General features: G+C 43.4%; 1 protein-coding gene across 1 annotated transcript in view; it reads right to left on the bottom strand.

Annotated features, from left to right (window-relative positions):
• LOC311007488 (mitogen-activated protein kinase-binding protein 1-like) overlaps positions 1-11,813 on the bottom strand; it is a gene marked incomplete at its 5' end in the record, with an annotated part of 32,695 nt that extends 20,882 nt beyond the window's left edge. Inside the window, 7 exons of the mRNA XM_084000692.1 lie at positions 2,448-2,630; positions 3,127-3,264; positions 4,122-4,292; positions 7,384-7,441; positions 7,518-7,580; positions 10,342-10,433; positions 11,712-11,813. Of these exons, the coding sequence (XP_083856818.1) occupies positions 2,448-2,630; positions 3,127-3,264; positions 4,122-4,292; positions 7,384-7,441; positions 7,518-7,580; positions 10,342-10,433; positions 11,712-11,813 (807 nt within the window). The remainder of the gene's footprint in view (positions 1-2,447; positions 2,631-3,126; positions 3,265-4,121; positions 4,293-7,383; positions 7,442-7,517; positions 7,581-10,341; positions 10,434-11,711) is intronic.
• Positions 11,814-12,402: the final 589 nt, after the last annotated feature.

The raw sequence follows: 12,402 nt of genomic DNA, 5'->3' as shown, positions 1-12,402 counted from the left end.
ACGACTTCTAATTATAAACATTTTGTTCACAGTTTTGTCACATCTGGGGCCACAGCAGATTTAGGTTTGTATTTTATCCCAGATTTTGACTCAAATGATTCATTTCACTAGTAGGTAATTTAATAAGCAGGATAGTTCACAGTCTGTATTTCACATTAAATCTACTCTCATTCATTTAAACCTGATTAAGTTCCGTCTAGGTGAGTCAGGACTGAGATAATGAAGGTTACAGGGCGACATGTTCTGTTCTTGTCCCTGTTGCTAATCTGTGGTTGATCCTCTGACAGAAGGCACGATAAGGAGCCACACACCTTCATCCTCACCTCCTGATTAAACACCACAGCTGGACACTGACCATGAGCAGCGTGTAGTATTATTAATATTACTACCATTATCATTAATGCTCTTTATACAACACACAGATGCATAAATATATGCTGCAGATTTAATATTGAAAGTAGAGGAGTTGAATTAAAGATGTAGACACCTACTGAATCAGTAAAGAACACAATGCATGTTTCATGAAAACCAGCAGCGTTTTCAGCAACTGATGTTTTTAAACCACACTTGTCAATGTTCATAAATCATTAGTAAAGTTGTTTCAAACACACACGAAAACAACACTATTCTAGATGGTACGTTTTTTTTCTTTGCATACCAGTAAAGTGATATTTAGTTAAAGGGATAGTTCAAATTTTGTAAATTCGCCTAACGCTATAATCCCTACAGCAGGGGTCATCAACTATATTTGTTGAAGGGCCAGAATCTTTCTCAACAGACACCTCGGGGGCCAGACATTCAAATAGGCCGGGATGAAATTAAATTCACCTTTTTGCCTAATAATTTATTTATATTTTACCTGTAAGCTCATAATTTTCATTTATACATATCTTTGGTGTTTGGTATGATATAAAATGAAAAATCTTGACAGCTGGACTTTCAGATACTCCCAAAGGCTGGAGCTTTACACTGCTAACTTGCCCTGTGATTTTCAGCCTAAAAATGAAAGGAGGCTGACAATCGGTTCTGATGATACAAGTCAGTAGTCCTGAGTAGTCAGTAGTGTTTCTCTTCTATATTACACATTCTACATCTCAGAGGCGACGTTTTTCCACACATGGACAGAGCTCAGTGGGAAACAGTAGGAGAGACACAGGCCGAGGGGGAACCGGGACAATTGCCCCTCGGGGATAAATAAAGTTTTTTGAATTGAATTGAATTGAACACCGGAGGGAGAAGCAGGTCCGTGCAGCTGTGCGCCACGGACGTGCACAAAAAAACAACCGAGTGGCATCAAACACGCGCTGCTACCGCATCGTTTTTGGGTTGTGAGCGCGCATGATGCTCATCTACACTGAATGGGTTTGAGTGCGCAAAAGACTCTACATCTGAACGGCCCCGTGCACACCCAGTTTAACTAAGGCGGCGGCCAAACTCACCCAGCTCGCCTCTGCAGACAGGCAGGGAAAACCCTGCAATCCAGCTCCCTAAACTTTCATGCACGGTGCTTTGGGTACCGCGGCGTTTGCTAATCCCAGTGCAGGGGCTCACAGGCACACACAAACACTGAGCGTGTCTGCATGTCTCCGTGTCCCAGTGCATTGACTGACAGGCGCACACAACGAGAGGCCGAGAAATATAATATGCCTACTAGTAAACTATTAGAACTCAGTCGCGGGCCGGATTGGAAGGTTCGGCGGGCCGGATTCGGCCCGCGGGCCGCCAGTTGATGATCACTGCCCTACAGTCATAGGGGTAGGTTCATTACCTTTAATTTTCGGTGCATGTTGTTTTGAGATCTGGGGGACAGAGACGTGAGCTGCTCAGCAAACACAATCAAGGTGAACAGGACAGGTCCCCTGTCCCTCATCGAACTCATCAAATACACAATCCAACAACTCCAAAACGCTCTCATGGACAAGTTGTGACACATTGCACATTCACCATGCTATGAGATAATCATGGATAATTATGTAACATTAGGACACATGAAGCATATACTCAGAACTACTTGCGCTTTTAAAATCACTCCGCCCAGCAGCCATGTCTGGAATGTAGTTCTGGCTATGAATTTGCCTTGAAAACAACTCCATCTCGTAATTTTAGATTATTATTTCATAGCGTGGTGAATGTGCAGGTCACAACTTTAGCGTTTTGGAGTTGTTGGATTGTGTATTTGATAAGTTTGATGAGGGACAGGGGACCTGTACTGTTACCTCAATTGTGTTCACTGAGCAGCTCGCGTCTCTGCCCCGCTGATCTCAAAACAACATGCACCGATAATTAAAGATAATGAACCTACTCCTATGACTATAGGGATTATGGCAATAGGCCAATTTGCCAAAATGTTGAACTATCCCTTTAATGGGCCAACTAGATTACTCCATCACTTCTTTACAGGCTTTAACTACACTAACACAAACGTCCCCTGTCACAGTGTCACTCACCCGTAGGTCCACCCACTTGTCCAGCATCCTCTTGCTGTTGAACTCACACAGCAGGCCCGAGGAGGTGATGCAGAAGGTGGAGTCAGATTTCGTGCCCCGCCCACAGGCCACATCGCAGAAGAAGTTGTTCCTCAGTTCCCCCAGCAGCCCCGAGCGGCCCAGCAGAGGGACGGGGGCGCTGGCCTACATACCACAGAGGGGAGGGTTAACTGATGAAGCTCACGGATGTGGTGGTTGCAGCAGATTAATGGTTATATTCACAGTTCAGAGTTTTTTTCTCCCAATGTGCACACTGCATTCACATCCAGGCTTTCCGAAGCGTGTGCATGTGTGCAGCTGTTGCGCAACTTTACAATTTATGTTACTCGGTTATTTTCAATTTCCTTGTTTGAGTGTCAGCAATTATGCACAAAGCATTTGTGAAGCTGTGAAGGCAAACAGCTGTGGAACAATGAAACAGCAATGAAAGACGAAGTGTGACAAAACCAGCCTCCCAGTTTACTAGGGTGATTTTTCTAGCTTGGATCATTTTCAAGGCAGTGAAACATTTCTACACTGTGTAAAAGTGTTTGGCAGCACAAGAGCACAAGACTGAAATGAAACACCAACACTGTCCTTTATGGACCGAGAAAACCAGACCGGGGCTATAAAAGATTATAGGATGGTGTTATTCCAGTACCTTGCTGGCCTTGCTGAGATCCAGATACCAGAACTTGACATGTCTGTTCCCCACAGTCACAAAGTAGGAGCTGTCCTCGGAGAAAGACACGCCTGTCACCTTACTGGACACCTTGTTGGCTGCTACCACAACGTCTTTCTGTGAGAGGACAAATCAATAATACATTTAAAACTTTAAGCCAGAGATGAGACCAAGTCACACATGTGCAAGTCTCAAGTAAGTCTCAAGTCATTTTTTCTTGGTCAAGTCAAGTCAAATCACCTTATTTTTGCAATTTTACCTGCAGAATCTGATCTTAATAAAGTGAAAAGACAAGATATTAGTCGATTAAAGGTCCAGTTTGTAATAAATGGCAAGGTTTATTGGCAAAATCTGAATATAGTACCCATGAATATATTTGTATAAGTGTATAATCACTATAGAATAAAGTTTGTTTGGTTTTCATAGCCTAATAATTATTATTTTATAAATACATATAGCAAGGATAAACAGGTCATGGTAAAGTTTTTTTGTCCTTGGAGGCCACCGTCACTTTGCCGACAGGAGGGGTGAGTGCGAGCTAATGAGTGAGCGCTGCAAACCAGAATTTGAACGCTAGATATCACGACCCCCCCCCCATTTTACACACTGGACCTCTAACATCATTGACCAATTAATCCAACACGTTAAAAAAGAATGAATGAATTGGATTTGCATAGTAAATTACTGATATTCAATAAAATACATGGAATCAGACATAGGCATGACTGATTGACAGGGGAGTAATGACAACGCCGTTCTCAGCCTGAGCTCATACCGGGAAATATTAGATATTCATTTTATATTTTCTAAACATGAAATGAACAACACTCAAGTCAAGTCAAGTCCCAAGTCTTTAACGTCTAAGTCCGAGTCAAGTTTCAAGTCTTCTATATTTTGTCAAGTCAGGTCACAAGTCATCAAAAGGATGACTTAGAGGATTTAGCTGTGGACTAAAACTCAAGTGTTCAAACTACCTTCCACGCCCAGACGTTGACCATCATGTCATGTTGGTTCCCCACACTGACGATGTATTTGCCGTTGGGGGAGAACGCCACACACGAGACGCCATATTTGTGCTTCTGGAGCTCGGCCACCTGCCTCCGCTCTGCCACCTCCCACAGTCTCACTGCTGGCAGGTGACCACTCTGGTGGAAAAGGAACAAATTATAGTTTATCATTATGATTAAAGAAAGGAATCATGGTTTGGACTCTGGTTCTGGTTCCCAGGTGTCTTAAAGAAATGTCTGTGACATGCTTTGGTCAAAATACCCCAAGGATCAAACATCACAACTCTTTTCATCCTCTCAAAACAGCCCTGTTCAGAACGGCTGGTTTCAGTGTCTGTCCCTTTAAATGCAAATGAACCACTGCTTGCCCTGCCCCTTCTACCGGTACCAGGTAGGGGTGGGGTTAGGGCTGGGCGATAAAACGATAACGATATATATCGCGATATAACTTTACTCAATAGCAATATGAAACGTGGTCGATAGAAAGTCGATAGGTTTCATTCATTCATGTTTTGAAACAGCCAATGAAAACGAGAGTTGCGCCGCGCTGATGCGCGCTGAGCCAGCCAGGTTATTGACACAGCACAGGAAGACTGTACACAGCACAACAACACGTGGTAATGTTTGGGCTGCTGCAGCCTGGCGTCAGCAGCGGGACATCGCCAGTAAAAAAAAGAGAGAGAGGATGAGTGTTGCCTCGAAAGAAAAAATGGAGGAGAACTAGGACGAGTGGCCGCGAAAAGACGTGGTACGTCATGTTTACATTAACCCCGATTGATGGAACTCTAATACAGTACCGTGAACACCACTAAACTTTAACCACGGAGACAGCAGGCAGTCGGAGCGGCTCGCCGTCACACATCAAATGGAGCGCAGTCACGGCGTGGCCGCTCTGCTGCTGCTGCTCCTCACACCACAGCGACCCTGTTCAACTGTGCCGACCTAAACACTGGCCACTGGCGAGTCAAGCGCTAACCGCGGCGATTTGTCTTCCTTTTTCTTTTTCAGTCAGGTTTAGACTGAGAATGATCGCTAATTAGACGGGCCACGTCAGGTCCGGGTTTTAATTTTCACGTCCGTTTATAACTGTAGCAGCAGCAGAGAGATGGAGCAGCTCCTGTATGGGGAGTGTGGCTCTGATTTAACTCCTGTCTGATGTAATGTTAAAGAATGGCTGAAAAGCGGAGTGATAATGTCTGTAAAAAGACCTGTATATACCTGTATATCAGCACTCATGTATGTCTCTTGTCCAATCAAATTATTTGGTTGAAACTAACTTTATATAATACCAGTTTTATTTATCTGAAACTGTTATTAGGCTACTCATTGCTTTTATATGTTAATAATTACATCTGAAATGTTCAATTTTTGACGAAAAATAAATATTTAAATCAGAAATAACCTTCTGATATCTTCAAATCTCAGTCGTGAGTATGATGGAACATTTAGGCTTGACAAAATCAGTGACTTGAGTCCTATCGTGATATATATCGATATCGACTGATATGAAAAAAATTGATAGGATTTTTTCTCATATCGCCCAGCCCTAGGTGGGGTTATGCAAGTTTGAAAATTAGTTACATCATTGCTCGACAACTAAGGGAACATCTTATTATCAAATATATGTTAAAGGTGTTAGCTACGTGTTTAATTCCTCCCGTCCAGTAAGTGTCGCACACTCGCCCACAGCGACTGCGGACTGGAAACACATCTGAATCATTTCACACTAACTCACCTGCAGACGAACCCAAAAAACCCACAGCATCACGCCTGCACCAAAAACGTTACAGTACCGGCTGACCGTTAGTTAGCATTAGCATTAGCACGATGCCATTTTCTCCACAGAGCTATCATGATCTGGCACCCCCGGAGCTCCGCCTCACGTGACATCAACATACTTACGCTGTTAGCGCAGAGATCATTTCATGCCGACGTTGCCAATGTAACCAGATGTAAATATTTAAATATATTTTGGACCTGTCAAAATTTCTAGAACGATTATTTATATACTATTAAAACAAATTCAGTAAAGTTAATACTTTTATTCTGCACCCCTCTAGACATTCTGTGGGTGTATTATTTTTGAAAAATTAATCATTTTGAAGAAAAAGTTGTAGCTATAACCTTTAAAAAGCCTTCAAAAAGTGATATTTCCATAATATGTCCCCTTTAAATTCACTGGAGCAGGCTACAAACAGTCAGTCACCTGTTTCTCCAGTCTATTCAGCTCTGAGAGAGATTATCCTCCGACCTCTGTACCGTTACTTCTACCTCGACTGCGCACATTATTCTCAGGGATCAAAAGGTCAGCAAGCTATTTGTGTAGTCTCTTTATTTAACACATAGTAGGACGACCCTTCCAAAGGTCAGGGTTAACAGGTGAGAGGACAGTCAGCCTGAAGGACATTGAGAATGGACAACATTCTCCTTAACACAGAGCTGCATCAAAAAGAGCAGTGGCTTCTACTGTCCGCCTGTCCTTGATGTAAAACCATCCACTGTTTGGTTTCTTATCAGATCATTCACTCAGGAATATCTTTAACTCTTCTGCTCTTTCAAGGCTTACAGGAAATCCTCTAACAGAGCTGTGATGCTCTCAGCTTTGATCACACTCACAGCGGTGTGGGAAAGAGAACCGTAATAACTGTGGTAGATGAATAAAATATCAACATTTGCATTTGGAAAATTGACAGCAAACGTGCACGTCTGATGGTTTTATGTAACACCCAGTTGTGCTCCTGCATCATCTCCAAGGATCCACACACTGGTGATGGGAGTCGACAAGAACTTGGCATTTTGGTGCCTTTTAAATGGCAGCGCAGCAACCTGTCCTCGGTCTGTCTGGTCGTTTGAACTTTGTCTCTGCCGTCATGGCAACTACTACTGCGTGCTCATCCACTTACACAGTGGATGAGAAGTCTTTCATCGGCTTTGATTGGCTGTGAGGGGAGGGGAGGTGGGGAGAGGGGGGGATTAAGATAGCTTGTTGTGTCGAGGCACATGCTGTAACTACAACACAGTGACACTTGACTGACAGGACACATTACGCTGTAATTGTGAGAATAAAAACACCGGAGACAACATTGTCACCGTTCACTGCTCATGTGCTGTACGAGTGCCGAGGCGCAGGAAACATCGGATCCATCGTTGTAAACTCAGTGAAGGTAAAAAAAAATCAAACGACAGCAGTAAGTGAGATATAAAGAGAAACAAGAGTAAGATCACTCACCTCGCCTGTGACCAAGTACTTCCCATCAGGGGAGAAGGACAGGGCTGTGATGGTCTTTCTGTGGGAGACAGTGATGGAGTCAGAGTCAAAGACAGAGTCAGATTCAGAGTTATGTAGGTTTGTGAGCGACTCACCTTGAGTTGTTGATGAGGTGGTGCTCTCTGTTCTTTCTGGGGTTCAGCAAAACGACTACACACCTGCATAAAGAACAGAAGAATATAATTATCTATCTATCTATCTATCTATCTATCTATCTATCTATCTATCTATCTATCTATCTATCTATCTATCTATCTATCTATCTATCCATCCATCCCTTCCTTCCTTCCATCCATCCCTCCCTCCCTCCCATCCATCCATCCCTCCCATCCCTCCCATCCCTCCCTCCCTCCCATCCATCCATCCAACCCTCCACCCATCCATCCCTTCCTTCCTTCCTTCCATCCATCCGTCCATCCATCCATCCATCCCTTCCTTCCATCCCTCCCTCCCTCCCTCCCATCCATCCATCCCATCCATCCATCCCTCCCTCCCTCCCTCCCTCCCATCCATCCATCCATCCATCCATCCATCCATCCATCCATCCATCCATCCATCCATCCCTTTCTTCCACCCATCCATCCCTTCCATCCATCCCTTCCTCCCTCCCTCCCTCCCATCCATCCATCCATCCATCCATCCATCCATCCATCCATCCATCCATCCATCCATCCATCCATCCATCCATCCATCCCTTCCTTCCTTCCAACCATCCATCCATCCATCCCTTCCATCCATCCATCCATCCCTCCCTCCCTTCCATCCATCCATCCATCCCTTCCTTCCTTCCATCCATCCATCCATCCCTCCCTTCCATCATCCATCCATCCCTTCCTTCCTTCCTTCCTTCCTTCCTTCCTTCCTTCCTTCCTTCCATCCATCCATCCATCCATCCATCCATCCATCCATCCATCCATCCATCCATCCATCCATCCCTTCCTTCCTTCCATCCATCCCTTCCTTCCATCCCTCCCTCCCTCCCATCCATCCATCTCCATCCATCCATCCATCCCTTCCTTCCTTCCATCCATCCATCCATCCATCCATCCATCCATCCATCCATCCATCCATCCATCCATCCATCCATCCATCTTCCAGTGCTGTGTTTATTTATCTGAGGTGTTTGTGCGAAACGCAAACGCTCGTCCACCTCTGAGTGGAAAACACATTTTTCAAGGTAACAAATGAATAACTGAGCTCTGATTTCACAGTAAGCGCTTGTGGCTTGTTGTACCAGCGCTTACTGATTATACACAATGACCTGAAAAACATTTCAACTCTGATGTAACACATTATTCTACTAATATGTTCAGGAGTAAGCTTTCGTTTACTAATCTGTCAGGTCAATAAACACACGCTCCGACAGACTTTTGCACAGTTTCTTCCCCAAAGCCGCCCAGACACTCCACAAACACACACAACTGAAACCTATCCACTCATATTGTGCACTTACAGCACTTTATCCCACATTACCTGCCATGTTTGTTTAAATACCACTGTGATGGGCAGTTGCAATTTCATTGTATTTTAAATGCAGTGGCAATAAAAGCATCTTATCCTATGTAATTAAACCTTACTCTGTGCAGAAGTGTTCCACCAGAAGATTGAAGTTTGCACTCATTCATGAATTCACTCTTCTACGGATACATCTCATAATGTATCAAATAAGCAATGTAAACTGAATCAATAACAGACACTGTAACTAACAAAGGTACGTTACCTTTGTTGAAGTGTTACAGATTATTTTAAATTCCAAGTTAAAGCATTTCTGATCTTAAAGAACCCGAAACAACCTGAATTAAGGTATATCAGTTAAAATTGTAAAATAATTTCATGTCTTAAAGGAACAGTGTGACATTTGATTATTATTTTATTATGTCTCCTTCCTCAGAGATAGATGAGGAAATTGAAACAACTTTCATCACACAGTTTGAATCTTTATGTTAAGATATCCAGCAAGTGCGGGCATCATCAGATTAGGTTTCAAAATAAAAGTCCTGTCCTGCTTCATGGTATATTTCCATGGCCCACTTTGAATCATCTATGTTTCCATATACAAATAACCACACTGTTTCCTGTTAATAAAACTTCCTCCTTACATCCTGTTCAGCAGCAGCAGCATGCCGACGGTCCACCTGTCACTAAACTGCTTCTTTAGCTCCTGGCCAGGGAACTGCATTCTTGGTACCACAGCCTGTACAGATTTAAACCGAGGCTGCAAGTGGATTAGCCGACTGTTTGTAATTTGGGAGGCATAAAGCTCGTTAAAAATCACCATCAGAGCACACAGACATATGCAGAGGTGGCCGTGCCTGCATGCACCACGTTGCTCACACTCCGTGACACAGCAACTAATGGAAACAGCTCTAATTCTCCTCTTGTTTTCAGACATTGACCTTCTTAGTATTAATACAGCTTTGTCAGACGATTTGAGCGCAAAACAAAAGAGGCTCAGTACAGTTTCTGTTACGGCCTCGCGAGACCCACTGTGCTTGTTTTTAAACTCTGCAGCAGCTCTGAGGCATCGCCACTGTGGATCTACAGTGAATCCTCCAACCCGCAGCTCACGCCTCTCCCTTTCTTTCCTCTTTTATTCCGCACCGTGCAAGTTAACAAAGCCCGTCTCACTGTTTGCACAGTAATAATAATACTACACAGTGCTCTTTACATCGGCGTATCACAGAGGAAGTCAAAGGAAGCCTCCCTGAGGATGGGATAATAAAAAGCTTTTGAGTTTCTCTGATGAGAGCCCCCAGAGCTCCTCCTCAGTTCCTCAGAGATAGCACACTGATTACACACAGAAATTTGCCCACTGACTGTCTGTGTGAGGTAGATATGATAAGGAAACCGTGCACGGAGTGTGGATAAGTCAAAGGTCAGATGTTAAGATAATGATGATGTCTCTCTCTCTGGTCTTACCCTGCAGGGTAGGCCACCAGTCCAGATCGGGGGTCACAGGTCAGACCGCTGTTTCCTGACGCAGTGATGCCCAGAACCTTCTCCAGCGTCACCTGTGGAGACATAAAACACAAAAGTGATGCACCTGGGCTGAGCTGTTTCATTGTTTTTCTGGAGGATTTCATCACAGTGAGAAGTCAGAGTAGATAAATAAAGAAGTCGGAGCAGCGGTGATGTAACCACACACTCTTGTCAATGAATCAAGGACAGAAATAGATTGCTGGAGTGTGGTAAGTAAACGGCTAAATGTGGATAAAAGTGTCCTCTCAGTAGCTGTATCTCAGAACACTGATTTTCCCCTTTTACGATGGACAGCTTTTATTATCTCTCTGGAATGGGATGATTCTGATTGGTAAACCCAGGCCAGATATAAAATAATATTGACTTGTTAGTTTGCTTCAGATTTGTTCAGTATCTCTTTATTTTGTATCTTGCATAACCAAGATGCACATGCAGCAGGGAGCGTCTCCGATTCTACACTGATAAAGACTAAAATATAAGTTACAAATGTTTCTGTTATTTCTCTTTTGTGGATTTTACATACATAAAAGAAAAGGATGATGTAAAACAAGACGTAAGAGACGGAAAGGTCAAATGTTGCAGGTAAACAGAAGATGTGACAGCTGGCTTGGCAACTCATGCTGTCTGTCTGTCTGTCCTGGGATTAATAAAGCAGCTATTAGTGTCATTGATCAGTCTGCAGCAACACATGAATGTACCTGAGTGAGTGTATGGTGTCCTACTAACACATATGGTAATAAAACAACAATAAAAAGCACAGTGAGCCTAAAGTCCTCTTGTACTATTAAGATATTCTTTTCTCTGCATTTAGTAATTAATCCAATAAAACATGTTTTATTGAGGGTTTATAGACTGTACCTGAGAGGATTATTCTACATTTCAACTTCATATGAGTTACCATACTCTATATAAATCATTTAGCCTGTGAGACATTGCACAGAGTTGATTTTGGGTTGCCAGGTTGTGAATAACCTTGTTAACTACAGTTTATATTTTCAATTATATAGCCTAAATGTTGTACATTTTTAAGTCCAACCACTAGGAACTCAAAATCTATTTTCTGATCATTTACAATAATTTGACTGCAAAGCATAAAACATGTGTAAATGATTTATTGATGATTAATGAAGCAATTAGTTAAAAAGCCTTGAAGTGGCAGGCTACCTTGTCTAGAGAGTAATTTAGCTAGGTTGTGCATGGCGTCTTCTGTATCATGCTAAGATGTGACACTGCAATTAAATAAAAATAAATGTTTCTCTTTAAACTATCTATAAATCTGTGGCACTTTTAAACAGAGCTTGGTAGCCCACCTTGCTGGTGAGATCCTCGGTCCTGCTCCTCTTCTGCTTGGTTGCGGGCGAGCGCAGTAAATTCCTGATGCGACTTTTGATCGTGAACCCATCGCCTGGCATCTTGTCTGCAGCCTCCCGCTGACAGTCCTCAGAGACCGGTCAGCAGCCCCGTGCAGGCGGCCTGGGCTAGAGAATGAAGTGATGTGATCCACCCACCACCGGCACCGAAACCTCCAGCAGAGACCTGAGTGCAGAGCTTTACACAGTGGGACAGAGACAGACCTGCTCCTGCTGCTGCTGCTGGGACATGTGGACACTGATCCTGTGGGTGGGTCCACTCTGCTCCTCTGTCCTCTGAGTTGATGTCGCTCTGTCTCAATGGGGAGGAAAGAAAAGGCGCTGCTCAGCTGTTCGCCTGCATGACATCACTGCTTTAATCTGGACCTGCCCGGCCTCATGATCACATCAATGATCGCTTTTGTTGCTGTTGTACCTTAGTGATCTAATAGGATTAAACACAGAGGCCTGGGCAGGCGGCTCTGAACGGCGGATGTTGGAGAACCACAGCTCTTTGTGTTACTTCTTTTATCTCTTCTTTAAATATTTACTCAATTGACTGATTGTCTGTTTGTCCTGTTTTCTTTATAGTTTTAAATATCACATTAATTTATAATGACTTAAGGTCTTATGTTAACTGCTGGCTCTGCTG

The sequence above is a fragment of the Trachurus trachurus genome (assembly GCF_905171665.1).
Source record: "Trachurus trachurus genome assembly, chromosome: 24".
Lineage (NCBI taxonomy): Eukaryota > Metazoa > Chordata > Actinopteri > Carangiformes > Carangidae > Trachurus > Trachurus trachurus.
Note: the sequence above shows the minus strand (reverse complement) of the source record. Positions and strands in the feature narration are given on the sequence as shown.